The sequence below is a fragment of the Eptesicus fuscus genome, chromosome 11 (assembly GCF_027574615.1).
Source record: "Eptesicus fuscus isolate TK198812 chromosome 11, DD_ASM_mEF_20220401, whole genome shotgun sequence".
Lineage (NCBI taxonomy): Eukaryota > Metazoa > Chordata > Mammalia > Chiroptera > Vespertilionidae > Eptesicus > Eptesicus fuscus.
The window spans coordinates 44,257,519-44,274,489 of record NC_072483.1 but is presented as its reverse complement, the minus strand read 5'-3'; the positions used below and the strand labels follow the sequence as shown (position 1 = coordinate 44,274,489).

The 16,971-nt window shown below is 38.2% G+C and overlaps 1 protein-coding gene across 1 annotated transcript in view; it reads left to right on the top strand.

The window, feature by feature from the left end:
• SCN9A (sodium voltage-gated channel alpha subunit 9) overlaps positions 1-16,971 on the top strand; it is a 126,121-nt gene that overhangs the window by 54,292 nt on the left and 54,858 nt on the right. Inside the window, exons 3-11 of the mRNA XM_054722948.1 lie at positions 343-461; positions 1,025-1,114; positions 1,697-1,825; positions 4,652-4,743; positions 5,729-5,935; positions 7,810-7,873; positions 10,754-10,895; positions 13,284-13,490; positions 15,038-15,322. Of these exons, the coding sequence (XP_054578923.1) occupies positions 343-461; positions 1,025-1,114; positions 1,697-1,825; positions 4,652-4,743; positions 5,729-5,935; positions 7,810-7,873; positions 10,754-10,895; positions 13,284-13,490; positions 15,038-15,322 (1,335 nt within the window). The remainder of the gene's footprint in view (positions 1-342; positions 462-1,024; positions 1,115-1,696; positions 1,826-4,651; positions 4,744-5,728; positions 5,936-7,809; positions 7,874-10,753; positions 10,896-13,283; positions 13,491-15,037; positions 15,323-16,971) is intronic.

Below are 16,971 nucleotides of genomic sequence, written 5' to 3'. Positions count from 1 at the left end.
TGAAGGAAGTTGTATTTTAAACTAATTCCGATGGCCACAAGTTTTTATTACTGATGTGGGCATTGAAGGGATATAAAAAAGAAAAGACACTGTATTTTGGGTGCTCTAGCAACACATGCTCATAAATAGTTCATTTCCTAACCTGCTTAGAAGTGATGGACTTGGAGTTCATTGGCCAGCATGATATATATAGGTGTTTCAGTGGTACTGGAACTGCATTGCTTGAGTCTGATGGCAGTGTTACTTTAATATGACACTACCACATAGAGAAGAAAATTGCTGAGATTAATGTACTACATTTTGGATTCTCAATTTCATCCTGTTTTCTTTTTGATCCTGCAGACTTTCGTAGTTTTGAACAGAGGGAAAGCAATCTTCCGTTTCAATGCCACGCCTGCTTTGTACATGCTCTCTCCTTTCAGTCCTCTGAGAAGAATATCTATTAAGATTTTAGTACATTCATATCCTTTTAAAATGCTTACTTGCAATGGTTCTTTAAAATGTAGTTTTAGCTCTCTTATTTAATATAGATTTTTAGTCCTTTCGTACCTGAAGAGACTGTTCTTAGTTTATCATTTCAATATAATTTGGTGTAGGTCTCTCAGAGATTGGAAGAATGTCACTTTTAAAACTAAGGATAAATTACTCTGACCTATTACTCTCGTGTTCAAAGAGATTTTACAAAGTCTATAAACTTATTAATAACTAGAGGCCCAGTACATAGATTCATGCACCAGTGGGGTCCTTCGGCCTGGCCTGGGGTATTGGGCTTAAACTGGCAGTCTAACATCCCCTGAGGGGTCCCAGAATGCAAAAGGGCACTCTGCAAAGTTGCTGTTGCTCTGCAGCTCCTGCATTGAACGTCTGCCCCCTAGTGGTAAGTGCATGTCATAGCTGCCAGCCAATTGCTTAGGCTTTTATATGCATAGATTATTTTCTAAGAAAAAGATTTCAACAGGTGTTATAATTAAATAGTCAAAATTCCTGCCATGGTCGTTCATCATATTCCTTGACTCTAAGCTACCTTGTTCGGCATGCTTATCATGTGCACTATTCTGACGAACTGCATATTTATGACCATGAGTAACCCTCCAGACTGGGCCAAGAATGTAGAGTAAGTGGGTATATGTACATTTTAATATGGTCTTAGAAGTATCATTGTTATCCTTTCCTTTTCCGACCAGAAGTTATTCCATCTATAAAAATTGTGGTGTTTATCTTCCCATGTTATATAGTTTCTTTTCTTTCTATTATTATTTCCTCTTCTATGGTATTCCCCTGACAGCAGTAGAATAGAATATTTAGAAAAGAATAATTAGATTATACAGTCTTTTCCAGAAGAATGAATGTATGAGACACCCTGCCTGTTGTTAGAAATGTTATATATTTCTTATCCTTGGCTATATTCCTGATAGGATCAACATAGGAACTTTCTAGGCATATCTAAACCTATGTTCTTAGAAACTTTCAGTACTTCTACTTTCTAGGAGAGCTTCCGATATGGACCTTCTAAGGTGTGTGGTTTTTTTGGAAAGACCTTGACTATTAGTTTATTCTAATAGAGTAGGTCCATAAGCCAACAGCCACACTGCAGTAGATATCTTCCTTTGATTAATCAGGAAAAAATAAATTATAAAGATTCACCTAGTGCTGTATGTTTTTCATATTTAACATCCCAATGGATTCTTGTGTCTAGGTACACTTTTACTGGAATATATACTTTTGAATCACTTATAAAAATCCTTGCAAGAGGCTTCTGTGTAGGAGAATTCACTTTCCTTCGTGACCCATGGAACTGGCTTGATTTTATCGTCATTGTTTTTGCGTAAGTACTACATTCAGTTTTGCAAATGGCAAACTCGTAAAAATCACAGACAGCACAATATTTCAGTAAAAACAATGCTTACATTTAAATAAAACTGTATAAAAGCTAGTCATTTGTTGGCAAATACTAACTTTTATAGGAAGATCATTTCTCACTCGAATGTGTATGACATCATTAAAATTGATCATCTCCCTCTGCACCCAGCACTTGGATGGACAGTCTATGTGGTGACAATTAGGTTCACACATTTTCCAAGTTCTTACTTAAAAACTAATAAAACTTGTTGGAATCATAGGAAAAAAAAATAGGTCTTTAATTATAAGTATGGTACCCTTTTTATTAACATATACTGTTCAAATGCTAATAAGTATATTAAAATATAGACATACACACACACATATGTGTGTGTGTGTGTGTGTATTATATATATATATATATATATATATATATATATATAAATATATATATATATACATATATATATAAAAGGCTAATATGCTAAGTGTCCTTCCCTCCATCCTGGTAATGATGTCACATATCAATGCGCAGCTTCCTCTCCCTAGCGACGACTAGCCTCCTTGCAGTTTCTTCAGCCCAGGAACACAACTTGCTTTATAGCCAGGTGGAAACATTTCCACTTTAACCAAATGTCTGTGAAGCATTTTCCCGTGCCTCATCTCATTTGATCCTCACAGAACTCCTGGAGTAGGTAGATAGGAGACTCGGTGGAATCCTATTTTCTTTTCATTAGCCGGAAAATGGAGATTTAGAAAGTTTAGAAACTTGACCCAACTGAAAAGAAGTAAGAAATGGTGGAACTTGAAAATGACTTCAGGTTTTCTCACTGCACAGAATATAGTCAAACACTGCTGCAGTTAAATATTTTACCTTTTATTCTCCCTGCGTGATCTATAATAATAATGTGCTTCTTGTTGATATTTACTGCTATGTTGCTGACAATTACCTGAAAGAGAAGTTTGTAGTGCTTCACTGGGTTGGAAAAAGTTTAGCTAAATCAGAAAGCAGGTCTAATTAAGCAAGTTTGTTCTATATCTATAAAAGGCTAAGTTGACTCGCGCATGCACAATACATATAAAGCCATATAAAACTCTCGCTGGTGCCAATCGCATGCATGTGTTTTGATCTGTCATTGTCGATCATGAATTTAGTTGACACTTCTATTATAGAGAAAGGGCGAATAGCAATATTAAAATATTCTAATTAATTTTTTTTTCAATGTGCACGAATTCGTGCACCAGGCCACTAGTATATTTTATAAGGGCTGTCACTGCATATTGAACCTAACATTATGCATTGTATATGTATTACACATGCATCCACAGTTTATTTTCAAGGAGAAAAATATTAACATACTAGTAGCCCGTTTGCACGAAGATTCGTGCAATAGACCTTCATTCACCTGGCTGCCTGCACCAGTTTTCTGCCGGCACCGGGGACCCAGGCCTTGGCTGTGGCCACCGCCTTCTGCCTTCTTTCAGGGTCCGGGCTTGGCCCTGGACGGTGGCCTTGGGCTCGGCTGCACCCAGCGTCCCTGCTACCCGATCGCAGGCACCCCGCTGGTGCCCAAGGCCGGGAAAGCCGCAGGCGGCTTTCCCGGCCTTGGGCTCCGCCACACCCCAGCATCCCTGCGACCCGATCACAGGAACCAACCCCCAGGTCGGCTCCTGCGATCGGCGCAGGCTCCCCACTGGCGCCCAAGGCCGGGAAAGCCTCGGGCGGCTTTCCCGGCCTTGGGCTCTGCCACACCCCAACGTCCCTGCAACGGTTTCCTGGTGGGCGTGGTTGGTGGGCGTGGCATGGTTGGTGGGCGTGGCTTGGGCGTAGCGAAGGTGCGGTCAATTTGCATATTTGTCTATTATAAGGTAAGATAATTGTAATTTATTCACATGGTTACTTTCTTCCAAAATATGTCAGAAACATTTAAAAAAAATTTTTAATCTCAAACCTAGATAGAATATTTTTGGCTCTATCATTTTGATGTACAGGTAGTGGATGTTCATTAAAAGAACTTAGACAAAAACGAAGGGTCTTTAGATTTCTGGACTCCGGTTCCCTCACCCCCTGTCCCACCTCCTTGTCCATCAAGCTCCCTCCTTTCATGATCACACATGACTGCAGTTGTACCTACCACTTGCTGGTGAGACAACATTGTGTCACACAGGGCTGCCACTTCTCAGGGGGCATCTCCTTTATTATAGAAATAGACTATACATACCATAAAATTTACTCCTTTAAAGTATAAAATTCAGTGTTCTTTCTATGTTCACAAAGTTGTGCAACCATCACCACTCTCTAATTTCAGAATATTTTCATCACCCCCAAAAAAGCAGTCACTTCCATTCAGCCCCCACACCCCCCCTAGCTACTGGAAGGCACTCAACTATGTTTCATCTCTATGGATTTGTCTACTGTAGTCTTTTCACATGAATGGAACCATATAGTATGTGGCCTTTTGTGTCTGGCTTCTTTCACTTAGCTTACAGTTTCCCAGGTTTGCCACTGATGTTTTATAAGATTATTAAATATCTATATTACCATAATGTTGAGATCTAATAACTGCAGCATGTTATTGTTTATTTAGGCATTTAAGTGTATAAAACCATTTTAATAATATATTTACATTTTGCTCACACCAAATATGTCAAATAAGATCTATATAAATTCAATTAGGTATGATAGGAAAGAAAAGGTTTGCAGAACTATATTTTTAAGACTTTCCAAATGTAGGAAATACCTTGACTAAAGGCAAAGGTAAGTATCATAGACTCTATCTAAATTCTGAATAACTCTGATTTAATTCTACAGGTATTTAACAGAATTTGTAAACCTAGGCAATGTTTCAGCTCTTCGAACTTTCAGAGTGTTGAGAGCTTTGAAAACTATTTCTGTAATCCCAGGTAAGAAGTGATTGGTGTGAAGCATTAGGCCACTCATAACTCCAACTATTTGGGAGTTGTTCTTTGTGTTTGTGTGTGTGTTGTCACTGTGTTTGTGTATAAACTCCCCTATTGCAGATATGTGACAGAGTTTGTGGACCTGGGCAATGTCTCAGCGTTGAGAACATTCAGAGTTCTCCGAGCATTGAAAACAATTTCAGTCATTCCAGGTGAGAGTTAAACACGGGGGCTGACTTTGATCATTTGGAGAAAAGACAAGAAAGACTTTCTCTTATGCAAATTTAATGAATCTAATTTCTTATGTTTTTCAGAAACCTTATTAAAAGTCAGCCTTTGAGTTTAATCAATTGCATGGGTCTTAGAGGATGAAGATGGCCATTTGGCTCACATCTCAACTTGAAATTTTCCCTCCTGTCTAACAGTTCATTTCCCATTTGACTGATTCAGGAATGAAAATTTCAATTTGTTTACATTGCTTTTCATAGAGTTAAGAAAAGAGAGAGAAAATATCAGCATGAAGGTATTGCATGACATATTTCTTTTATCTTTCCTCAACAAACCATTTCTTAACTGAAAATTAGTAAGTTGTCACTATACATTGCAAGTCAGCCTCTTTGTTTTAGTACTAGTATATAGAGAAATGGTTTGTTTGACAAGAATTTACTGAATTGACACTTTTAAAAAATTATTTTTTTACAAGTGAGTGTGGATATGGTTTGAGCAACCAAATTTTTTATTTTGACAATTTTGTTATTCATTGGAAATATTTTACAATTTTTAATTGTTTACAATAATATATGGAAACAATATATAAAAACCAGCAAATCCACCTTTTTGACCTCATGGGCTTTTTTTGAGTTAGGCTATTTAAGGTCACTGACTTGATATAATGCATGCGTTTCCAGGAAAGCTGTGTTTGTGTTTGTTTCTCATTCAGAAACTTTATTTCATTATGAATACCTTTTTTCACGCCCTCTGCATTCAGGCCTGAAGACCATCGTGGGGGCCCTGATCCAGTCTGTGAAGAAGCTCTCAGACGTCATGATCCTGACGGTGTTCTGTCTGAGCGTGTTTGCGCTGATCGGCCTGCAGCTCTTCATGGGCAGCCTGAAGCACAAATGTCTGCGGGCTCCCCTTGAAAGTAATGAAACATCAAGCACGTTGGACGACCTTGATGAAGAGCTCTACAGAGGTATGACTGTCCCTACAGTGGTTCAGAGGTTGAAATAAAACTAAAAGCATTGATCTCTTTGAAGGCTAAATGTTGCTTTCATTTTAATTATTTCAAAATTATTCAAATATGTAGAAAGTTGCTACAGTGTGAATTTGGATCATATTATATTTTTAATCACTCTCCCAGGTTCAAAGCTTTGTAGCAGTCCTGGTATTGGAAGCATGAGATACTTCCATAATTCTCAATTTCTGTAAGATAAAAAAGAATAAATTTGCTCTAAAGAAATCAATTTAGCTATGAATTAATACTATTAATTATTACACTTCATCATATCTTTTTATGTATTTAATTTTATTGTATAATCTTTACCTATGTTTATTTTATAGTGTAATTTATTATATGAGAATATAATTATATTTTACATGTATATTATACTTATAACTATAATAGTATGATATATTAGTTATAATATAATGATATATCAATTACTACATATTAAAATGAATGTCTTGATAGTATTTCTAAAGAGTTCCATATAGCAAAACAGTTTACTCAGATTTATCAGCACTACCCTTATACTATAACCAATGACGGATTTTACAGTTCTTTCTAATGGCTTCTTCAATCTCATTAATATATCATATCAAAGTTTAATTTTTCAGAGCTAGTTCTAAAGGTACCATATCAGATGATCTACACACATTGTCTCAGAAGTCTGCTAAATTCACAAGTATATTTTAGAGTATGTTACAGAAAGCACGAACTGTATGTCTTCTAAACAATTAATCCCTAACACAGTTTTTCTCACCAGAACTGTTGATAAGTTTGGGTGAGAATGAGATCTAGCAAGATTGTGCTTTCTCACACTTGCATTGTGTCTGTATGATGTTGCCTGCATGAACGCATAAACCTTAAAGATCATTAGTCTCAGAGTGGGCTGTAAGTCAAGAAACCTTTCAAATGTATGTGCCTGTGATATAAGGAGATAAGGGAGTAAGGTCAGGATTCTCCTTGGATAATAAAGAATTCTATACATCTTTTTTTTTTTTTTACTTTACTTGTCCACTCACTGGGGAAAATAAAAGCAAATAATACGTAGCTGATATATTTAAATACTGTAAATAAAACAAAAAATATAATCTAAAACAAGAAAATGGAAGGTTTTCAAGTAAAATGTAATTTTTTTTTACTACAGGCTTTTGATGAAGAATTTAGCATATTTTTCTTCATTTTTATCTTTATTTTTTTTCAGTTTCTAATTTTTGTTAATATGATCTTACATTAACTTTCCAATATCCAAAGAATTTTATTCCTCAATTCATATGCCATAAAAGTAATATATCTATGGTAAATTATTTACATTTACATTCTCTCTTGTGAATCAATGTACAACTTTTATTTAAACAACTTTTTTTTTTTACTAGTCCTTTTACTCTTATTCTTGGTTCCATTACTGAGTTTGGAATTTGAATGAGTTTTTTTTAAAACCTTCTGAAATGGTCTCAAGCAACTGTTTTGTTTTGTTTTCTTTTTTTCAAAAACAGTAGAAAGAATCCTTGAATTTTGTAATGTGTCTTTATATTGCCTTTACACATGAGGGACAGCTAAGCCAACAATAAAATATTATTCCATGATCATTTGCCTCAGTACTGTACATTATTCTTGATTTTCTTCTGAAATATAGGCTTAGAGAGGAGATGTTTATTATCATGTTTATTACTGTTCATTGCCTGGCCCATAAGAGCTTATCAATAAATATTTGAGGGAGACTATGTGAGAAATAAATGAATAAATGCATATCGCCTAAATGTGTGTGAATGTCTATATTAATTAATTCACCTGCTGCAGGTTACACTCCATAACCTTCTACTGTTCAATTTCTTCCCACACAGAGTATTTTTATTTCTTGGAGGGATCTAAAGATGCTCTCCTTTGTGGTAGCAGCACAGACTCAGGGTACGTAGTATTTGTTTTTAGTGTAAAGACTTAAAAAAAAAAAAAAGAAAAACATACTCATTCAGATTACTGATAAGAACTTTTGATTCATATTGTTTTTACATATTTCATGGTATCATTTAATTCCTTCTGCCCCCACAGTGAGTTCAGACTTTATACAGTTCATAGTTACTACATACCTTTGAACGTAAAACTTGGAAGTAGTGTTTAAATAAAAACAAGATATACATCATATAAGCCTTAAGAAAGTAGAAAAAAAAATTTCCAGTAAACCCCATCAAACTTTGGTGGGTTACTTTCCAGCTTTGCTTCTTTCTGAAGAAAATCAAATTTTCTTCCCATCCTCAAATTCTATTCACTCTCCAATCAAGTTTGACTGATAGGTGACTGAATGCAGTGACATTTGGGGCACTCTTAAAAAAAAAAAAAAAAAAGGATCCCATGGGCTTGGGTAAAGACATTTTAAGAATCTCATATTAATGCAAATATCCACCTTGCTGTTTCTCCTGCTCACCAACTTTATTTCTGCTCCAGCAGTTTGTACTTGCTCTCCTTCTGCCCAGACAGACATCTCTTCACCAGGGCATGTATGCACTGGAAACACAAAAATAAAGGCGATGAGGTGGCTGCTCCCAAAGACACCTCAGAACACTGTTTATTTGGCGTCATACACACCAATCCACCAGTCTGAGGGAGGAAAAGAGTCTTAAGGCTACAAATCTTACACAATTGCTATGCTTTGACTATTCTTTACATATATATACATATATATTACTAGAGGCCCAGTGCATGAAATTCATGCACGGGGTGGGGGTGTCCCTCAGCCCAGCCTGCACCCTCTCCAATCTGGGACCCCTCGAGGGATGTCCGGATGCCCGTTTAGGCCCGATCCTGGTGGGATCGGGCCTAAACGGGCATCTGGACATCCCTCTCACAATCCAGGACTGCTGGCTCCCAACTGCTCGCCTGCCTGCCTTCCTGATTGCCCCTAACTGCTTCTGCCTGCCAGTCTGATCACTCCCTAACCACTCCCCTGCCAGCCTGATTGATGCCTAACTGCTCCCCTGCTAGCCTGTTTGCCCCTAACTGCCCTCCCCTGCTGGCCTGATCCCCCCCAACTGCTCTCCCCTGCAGGCCTGGGTCCCTCCCAACTGCCCTTCCCTGCAGGTCTGGTCGCCCCCAACTTCCCTCCTCTGCTGGCTTGGTCACCCATAACTGCCCTCCCCTGCCGGCCTGATCCCCCCCAACTGCTCTCCCCTGCAGGCCTGGGTCCCTCCCAACTGCCCTTCCCTGCAGGTCTGGTCGCCCCCAACTTCCCTCCTCTGCTGGCTTGGTCACCCATAACTGCCCTCCCCTGCAGGCTTGATTGCCCCCAACTGCCCTCCCTTGCAGGCCTGGTCCCTCCCAACTACCCTCCCCTGATGGCCATCTTGTGGTGGCCATCTTGTGTCCACGTGGGGGCAGGATCTTTGTCCACATGGGGCCAGCCATCTTGTGTGTTGGAGTGATGGTCAATCTGCATATTACTCTTTTATTAGATAGGATAGAGGCCTGGTGCACGGGTGGGCGCCAGCTGATTTGCCCTTAAGAGTGTCCTGGATCAGGGTGGGGGTTCCCTTGGGGCATGGGGCGGCCTGGGCCGAGGGGCCTGTGGTGGTTTGCAGGCCAGCCACGCCCCCCGGCGACCCAAGCGGAGGCCCTGGCATCTGGGGTTTATTTATCTTCTACAATTGAAACTTTGTAGCCTGGAGAGGAGCCAAGCCTTCTGCTTGCTCTGTGGTGGAGCCATTTCTGTTGGGGTTTACGTATCTTCTATAATTGAAACTTTGTAGCCTTAAGTGGAGGCCTGGGCTGGCAAGGGCAGGCGGAAAGCTTGGCTTCCTCCATTACCAGGGAAACCGAAACCCAAGCCTCTTGCTCTTTCCAGCTCCGTGGCTGCAGCCATTTCTGTTTGGGTTTATGTATCTTCTATCATTGAAACTTTGTAGCCTTGAGTGGAGGCCTAGGCTGGCAAGGGCAGGCGGAAAGCTTGGCTTCCTCCATTGCCAGGGAAACCCAAGCCTCCCTCCTGCTCTCTGTGGCCATAGCCATCTTGGTTGGGTTTATTTGCATATTTGCTCCTGATTGGCTGGTGGGTGTGGCTTGTGGGTTAGTGGAGTGATGGTTAATTTGCATATTACTCTTTTATTAGATAGGATTGTTTTCAGAGAGAGGAAGAGAGAGGGAGAGAAGGATGGAAACATCAATGTTGAGAGAGAATCATTGATTGGCTGCCTCCTTGCATGCCCCCTATTGGGGATTGAGCCTGCAAACTGGGCATGTGCCCTGACTTGGAATCGAACAGTGACCTCCTGGTTCATGGGTCAATGCTCAACCACCCAGCTATACCAGCCAAGCTGCTTTGACTATTCTTGATTGTAATTCACTCCAAGAATAATAAAGGTGGTGGTGGGAGTGGGGAGACACAGTTTTGTTAGAGGCCTATATCAATCTTTATAGACATAATAACTATTATATGACATCTGGTGTATGTTTCCAAGTTTTAATGGTGATGATGATGATATAATAGCAGCTACTGTTTATCTATGTGCAGGAACTAGGCTAGGTAATTTGCATACATTATCTTCTTTAAACTTAATAACAATCTTAACCATTTGAGATAGGTGTTATTATCTTGTTTTCATAGAAAGAGGGCACTGGCCTTGGAAAATTTAAGTAATTTGACAAGTTTACCAACAGTAAATAGTAGGGGGTAGGATTAAAACCCAGTTCCTCCTAACTCCAAAAAATGTGTTCTTAATTAAGTTTCCCACATTTCTATAAAATTGTTTAGCTTGTATCCTGAAGCCACTCTGACTTGTTATTCCTTTCCTCATGTAGTCAGTGTCCAGAAGGGTACATATGTGTGAAAGGAGGCAGAAACCCAGACTATGGCTACACGAGCTTTGACACTTTCGGTTGGGCCTTCTTAGCCTTGTTTAGGCTAATGACCCAGGATTACTGGGAAAACCTTTACCAACAGGTGAGTGCCAAGAGAAACATTCATTGTGTAATCAGATGTATGGCTCTTGCCTGCTTTAAATATGTGATGTCTTACTCAATTTAGAGTGGAGAAAACTCTATTGTCTTATTACTAAAATTAAACATTTCTGCTTCCAGCACTATTAAATGGATAGTTCTTGAATGATAAATTACTTTATTATCTTTCCTGGACTTATTTGATCTCTAAATCTCCTCCCCTCCCCCACTTTGTAAATGTAGCATCCCATAATATCCTAAGTAAATAACATGAAATATATTGTAATATTCTCTCCTATCTCTCTTGAACAAACTATGCTTTCCTCACATGGCTTTCTGCTTGGAGTGCCCTAACAGCCAGCTGTCCTATGCTCACCATGCTTTATTTTTTGAACTCCCATATACAATTGTTATGGACTGAATTGCATGCCTCCAAATTCATATGTTGGAATCCTAACTCCCAGTACCTTAGAATGACTATATTTGGAGCTAGAGTCTATAAAGAGGTAACTGAGTTAAAATTAGTCTATTAGGGTGCATCATAATCCAATATGACTGGTGGTCTCATAAGAAAAGAAGATTCAGACATGAGCAAGAGAGACATCAGTAATACACACACATAGAGAGAAAATGCCATGTGAGGATTCAGTGAGGAGGTGGCCATCTGCAAGCCAAGGAAAGAGGCCTCAGGAGATCATACATGCCAACACTTTCACATTGAACTTCCAGCCTTCAGACTGTGAGAAATACATTTCTGTTGTTTAAGCTACCCAGTCTGTAGCATTTTGTTGTGGCAGCCCTAGCAAATTAACACAAGACTCAATTCACTTCTCTAAATTCTCCTCTTCCAATTCAATGGCTCCTTGCTCTAGACCTGCATGCCCTTTGCACATTCTTCAGTTTAAAGCATCCATCTCTTGTACTATAATTGCTAATTCACATGGTCATCTCCCCTAACTTCAATGTGATCCTCTTGGGCCTGTGGGCTCTATCTTTTCCCTAAGAGGAAGTAGACCAAAAGTGATAATTCTGTATTATAAATACCTAGAGGCCCAGTATTCATGCACTTGGGGGGTGTCCCTCAGCCCGGCCTGCGCACTCTCGCAGACCAGGAGCCCTTGGAGGATGTTTGGCTGATGGCTTAGGCCCGCTCCCCTAAGCCGCAATCTGGCCTCCCTCTGTAGGAGGTGACGGGATGGGCGATTGGGGGACAGCACTGGCCAGTGAGTGGCCGTCAAGCGACCAGCCCCACCCCTCGATTGCCCCTCCGTCACTGCTGGTCACCGCCCCCTGGTTGCCGTCCCCTCCCTCTGCCCACTGGCATCCACCTTGGCTGGCCTGGCACCACCTGCTCACCGGCCCCCCCCCCCCAGACTGGTCTTTCGTCTGGTCAGTCAGTTTGCATATTAGGCTTTTATTATATAGGATAACCAAAACTTCTCTCAATTTGCCACAGATTCTTCTTTTGGCCTGTTTTATGTTTATTTAATTTCTGAGAATATTATAAATGAATATAGAAAGGAAATACAAATATAATGGAAAAAAAGGAATATAAATGACTTTTAAGTATGCAAAAAGATATTCACCTTTTCTGCAAATTAAAAGTGGCATAGATTTGTTTTTACCTGTCAGAATGACAAAGATCAAAATGTAGATCAAAAGAGAAATACTGTCTGACTAAGATATGTAGAGGAAGACATTCCTGGGAACCACTGGAGAGAGTAACATGGGAATTTCTATGAAAATTAAAGTGGATATACCTATTGAGCTAACAATTACACTACATACTAAGAATTTATCCAAGACAAGACAACATTAACTGATAGAAAAAGGATTTGAGTAACTAGGCATCAGAGATAGGACTTATTTTTCATTTAATATCTGTACCATTTGAATTATTTTTACCATTTTTTATTGTTAAATTTTTAGTAAATGTTAATTAAAAATAAACATAATATGGATAAATAAGTTCATATGATGGGATTATCTTTTATGAACAAAATGCATCATTGCTAATATTTCTTGTTAAAGAACGAATTTTAAAATTAAAAGGCACTATTTATCTAGTCCTATAATTTAAAAATTAACAAAGCAGTTCGTTTTTTGAATAATTTTTAGACTGGAGAAAAATTTTCAGGATTATTCTACTTAATAATAATCAAGAATTATATCTAATTTCAGTACAAGTTTAATTGTTATATACTTTATACTAAAAAAGTATATATTTTAATACTGTTTTCCATGAAGATATAATTTTATCCCTTTATAGTTTGATAACATGAGATTATGCAGAACTTCTCAATTTGCCCATGCTTAATATGTCATTCAAGTTGAAACCATTTACCAAAAATACTTTTTTGTTATTAAAATAATGATTTCCATTTTCCCCTAGACACTGCGTGCTGCTGGGAAAACATACATGATCTTCTTTGTTGTGGTGATTTTCCTGGGCTCCTTTTATCTAATAAACTTGATCCTGGCTGTGGTTGCCATGGCCTACGAAGAACAGAACCAGGCAAATATCGAAGAAGCCAGGCAGAAAGAATTAGAATTTCAACAGATGTTAGATCGACTTAAAAAAGAGCAAGAAGAAGCTGAGGTATTGTTATTTGGCTTAAATTCTTCCTAGAAGTAGAAGTGCAGAGGGAACACAGAGGCCCTGTGGCCTATCCTCCACCTTCCCCAGGGCGATTTTCCTTAATGGATTCCTTTATATAAACTGAATCTTCATTCTGGTGGGGCCAAAGGAACCAATTCTGGATTGAGTTACAATTGATGTCTGACCCAGTCCACTTTCCCCCATAATCAGCACAGAGAATGTTCTGTTTCTCCTAAACCTGTTACCTGTGATTCCTCAGTGTCTGGGGCATTGTGCAAAGTCCTAAAACATGATGTATTTCCCCAGAAAATTTGTACAGAAAGGTTTAGGAGAAATTATTTTAATGTTAATGTTAACAGATACTCTATGGGTAGAAAGAAAAATGGGTACCAATTTTTGTTAATGTAAAGATTTTTAAGATAAAAATGTGAGCTATTAAAAAAATTATACTTATGGTTGTGGCCACTTTGGGCTAAGTCACAAATTTTTAAGGATTTCTCCTTAATCCTCTCTCCGAAGGGGTAATTTAGTGGAAAAGTTTGAGAAGGTTTGTACTAAGAACTAAAATTTCAAGTATTCTGCAATTCTTAGCACTCATTTGATGTTTTGCCTAGTTAAATCTCTTCAAGGAATCTAACCTATTGAAGAGAGAGTAGTAACCTATAATGCAGAGAAACTTGATGCAGAAAAAATGTTCAGTGCAGTATTTTAATAATAGTAACTATCAGAAAGCATTTATATTTTCAAAAATTAGAAAATAGTTAAGAGGGTTATGATACTTTTGTACCTTAGAATATTTTTGAACCATAGAATTATGTGTTTTACGAATATTATGACAGAAAAAGGTGTTGTTATAACAATGTATTAAGTGGTAGAATATAAAATTGAGTATAAGACATAAAAATTTAAAAAATTACTTATATAAACACTGGAAGAAATAGTAATACCAGTTATTTTGGGGGGTGTAGGATTATTAGTGATTTTTATTTTTTACTCACAATATATCTTCCAAAATTTTACAAGGATTTTTTTCTATAATGGTTATCTCAGGAATTTCCTAGGGAACTCCTAGAAGTCTCTTTCATTTTCTTGGGATATTATTCTGTGATAATTAATTTTAATTTTCAGATAACTTACTCTTCACTAAGCTATAAAGGGCCTGATCCTTTTGATACTATTGCATTAATTATCTGAACAAGATATGCAAATTATCTTATCACATGGTTTATGCTTTATGTCCCAGAATTACCGAGTAAAACTTTCACATGTATTATTAAAGTTACTTTACTATAAATATAGTAATACTATGTAATAGTTTAATTCCAGAACAGAACTGCACTTTGTTATAGTGCAGGAGAAGCAATGAATACATACTTTGTACTAGTAAGATCTCTGATCATAGTGTCAAGAAAATGACATTTCTTCTCATACAAGGGACATGATTATATGCACAATATAATTAAATTCATGGTAGAGAGGTCTCCCATCATCACATTTCCCCAACTTTGGAAATGACTCACTGTATGTGTGACATCTGGATCCAACAGGCAATAGCGGAGGCAGCAGCCGAATATACAAGTATGAGGAGAAGCCGGATCATGGGCCTCTCTGAGAGTTCTTCTGAAACATCTAAACTGAGTTCTAAAAGTGCAAAAGAAAGAAGAAACAGAAGAAAGAAAAAAAATCAAAAGCTTTCCAGTGGGGGAGAAAAGGGAGATGATGAGAAATTGTCCAACTCGGAATCAGAAGAGAGTATCAAGAGAAGAAGTTCCCACCTTGGTGTTGAAGGCCACAGGCGAGCCCAAGAAAAGAGATTGTCTACCCCTAACCAGGTACCACTGACAGTATCAAATGCATGTCACCAGAGTTAGGATCATTGAGCAGAATGCTCTCTTCTGAGGGAAGGGACTTCAGGAGAGGAGAGTGTGACCTCATTGGTATGTTTTTAATGGGCATTTATGGGAAGAATATGGATGTACATAGTTTTCCATTTAGTTTGTAAGGAGCTTATAGTTTTGGAATTGTCATATCTTCTCCAACAAACACATGTTCAACACAATATATTAGTGAGAACCGTTGTAGAAATGAAAAGAGTACACTAAAAAAGTACATTTTTATTCAGTCTGTAATGCCTATATTGCTTATAAACTAACCTCAGACTAGTATTTTCTCTTTTCTTCCCCACTGTAGGTAATATATCACCCAAATATCAGTCACCTAAGCTGGAAAGACACTAACATCTAGTCCCATAGGCTGTTATTTCTGCTCATGTGGAATTTATCTTTCCCTTTTTTTCTTTTTCCACTGAAACCTCCATATTTCAGGTCTCTCTGCCTGCAAATCTCCAAGATAAACCATTGCTTCAATTCTCTTTGACATTTTTATTTTCCATTGTACAATGTCTCCAAATAATTTTTCTAAATCAAAGCTGTCCCTCTGCTGAAATCAAATAAAGAAAAAAACTCTGTTGAGTAACTACTGCCTAGAGAACAACACCCACATGTTATTCAGTCTTATCTCCTACATGTACTGTACCTTCAGATACACGGAGTCCACCATGATTTTCCACTCTCACTACATGCCCTGTACTTTCATGCCTTTGTAATTTAGCACATGTAGTTTTCTCTAAGTGGGATAATTTTCTTCCATGTTTTCCTTCTGGCATAGTGCTACCTATTCTCCGCCCATTAGTTAGGTGCCACCCATCCCCCAAGTTTCCCCTTGTCCTCCCCACTGCCCTCAATCAGTTTTTTCAGTGCCCCACTCACACTGACTATTCTTCTCTTCTATGTCTTCATTTCAATTTCCCAGCTTCTAAGAGTTAAGCCTGCAAGACCCTGTCAGACATGCACAGGAACAAAAGATATAGTCCCTGCCTTCAGACCTTGTGATATGCATTTTTTCTATTACTCCCTATGCCTGCCACTTTGTCCTTTACATAGTAAAAACTGACATTTATTGAATTAGATACTTCCAAAGAAAATGCATTCAGTTTGGTTCACAGACACATAAAACTGAATGTTTATCCTGGACATGAGTCATATAAATGTGACTTTCCCCCTCTTTGGTATTGGGCAACTTCTTTTCCAAGATCTAATATTTTATGATTTTGTAAGCTTACTAGTATTAAAAGGTCTTTCTTAAAATGCCTTAACTGAGCTGTCAATATGTAAGGTAGAGTTCCAAGCAATGGAATGCAAAGAAGCATACAGCTTATAAATAAATCAGGAGAGTTTAATACTTATAGAGCTTTAGGAGTGATAGATTAAAATCTAAATAACAGGTTTCAATATCAAATTATTTTTTGAAGTAATATGTCCTTTAGAGCAAAATGGATGGCTTAAGAGATTGTCTACCCCAAGTCACTCCAGGCCACTCCAGGCCAGAATAGGAGAGAGCTTTGCAGCAGCAAGTAATTTTCCTGGTTCTGAAAGGATGGATTCTTCCAGCCTTTCTGTCCCTTGGTTGGAAGAAGTTGTCT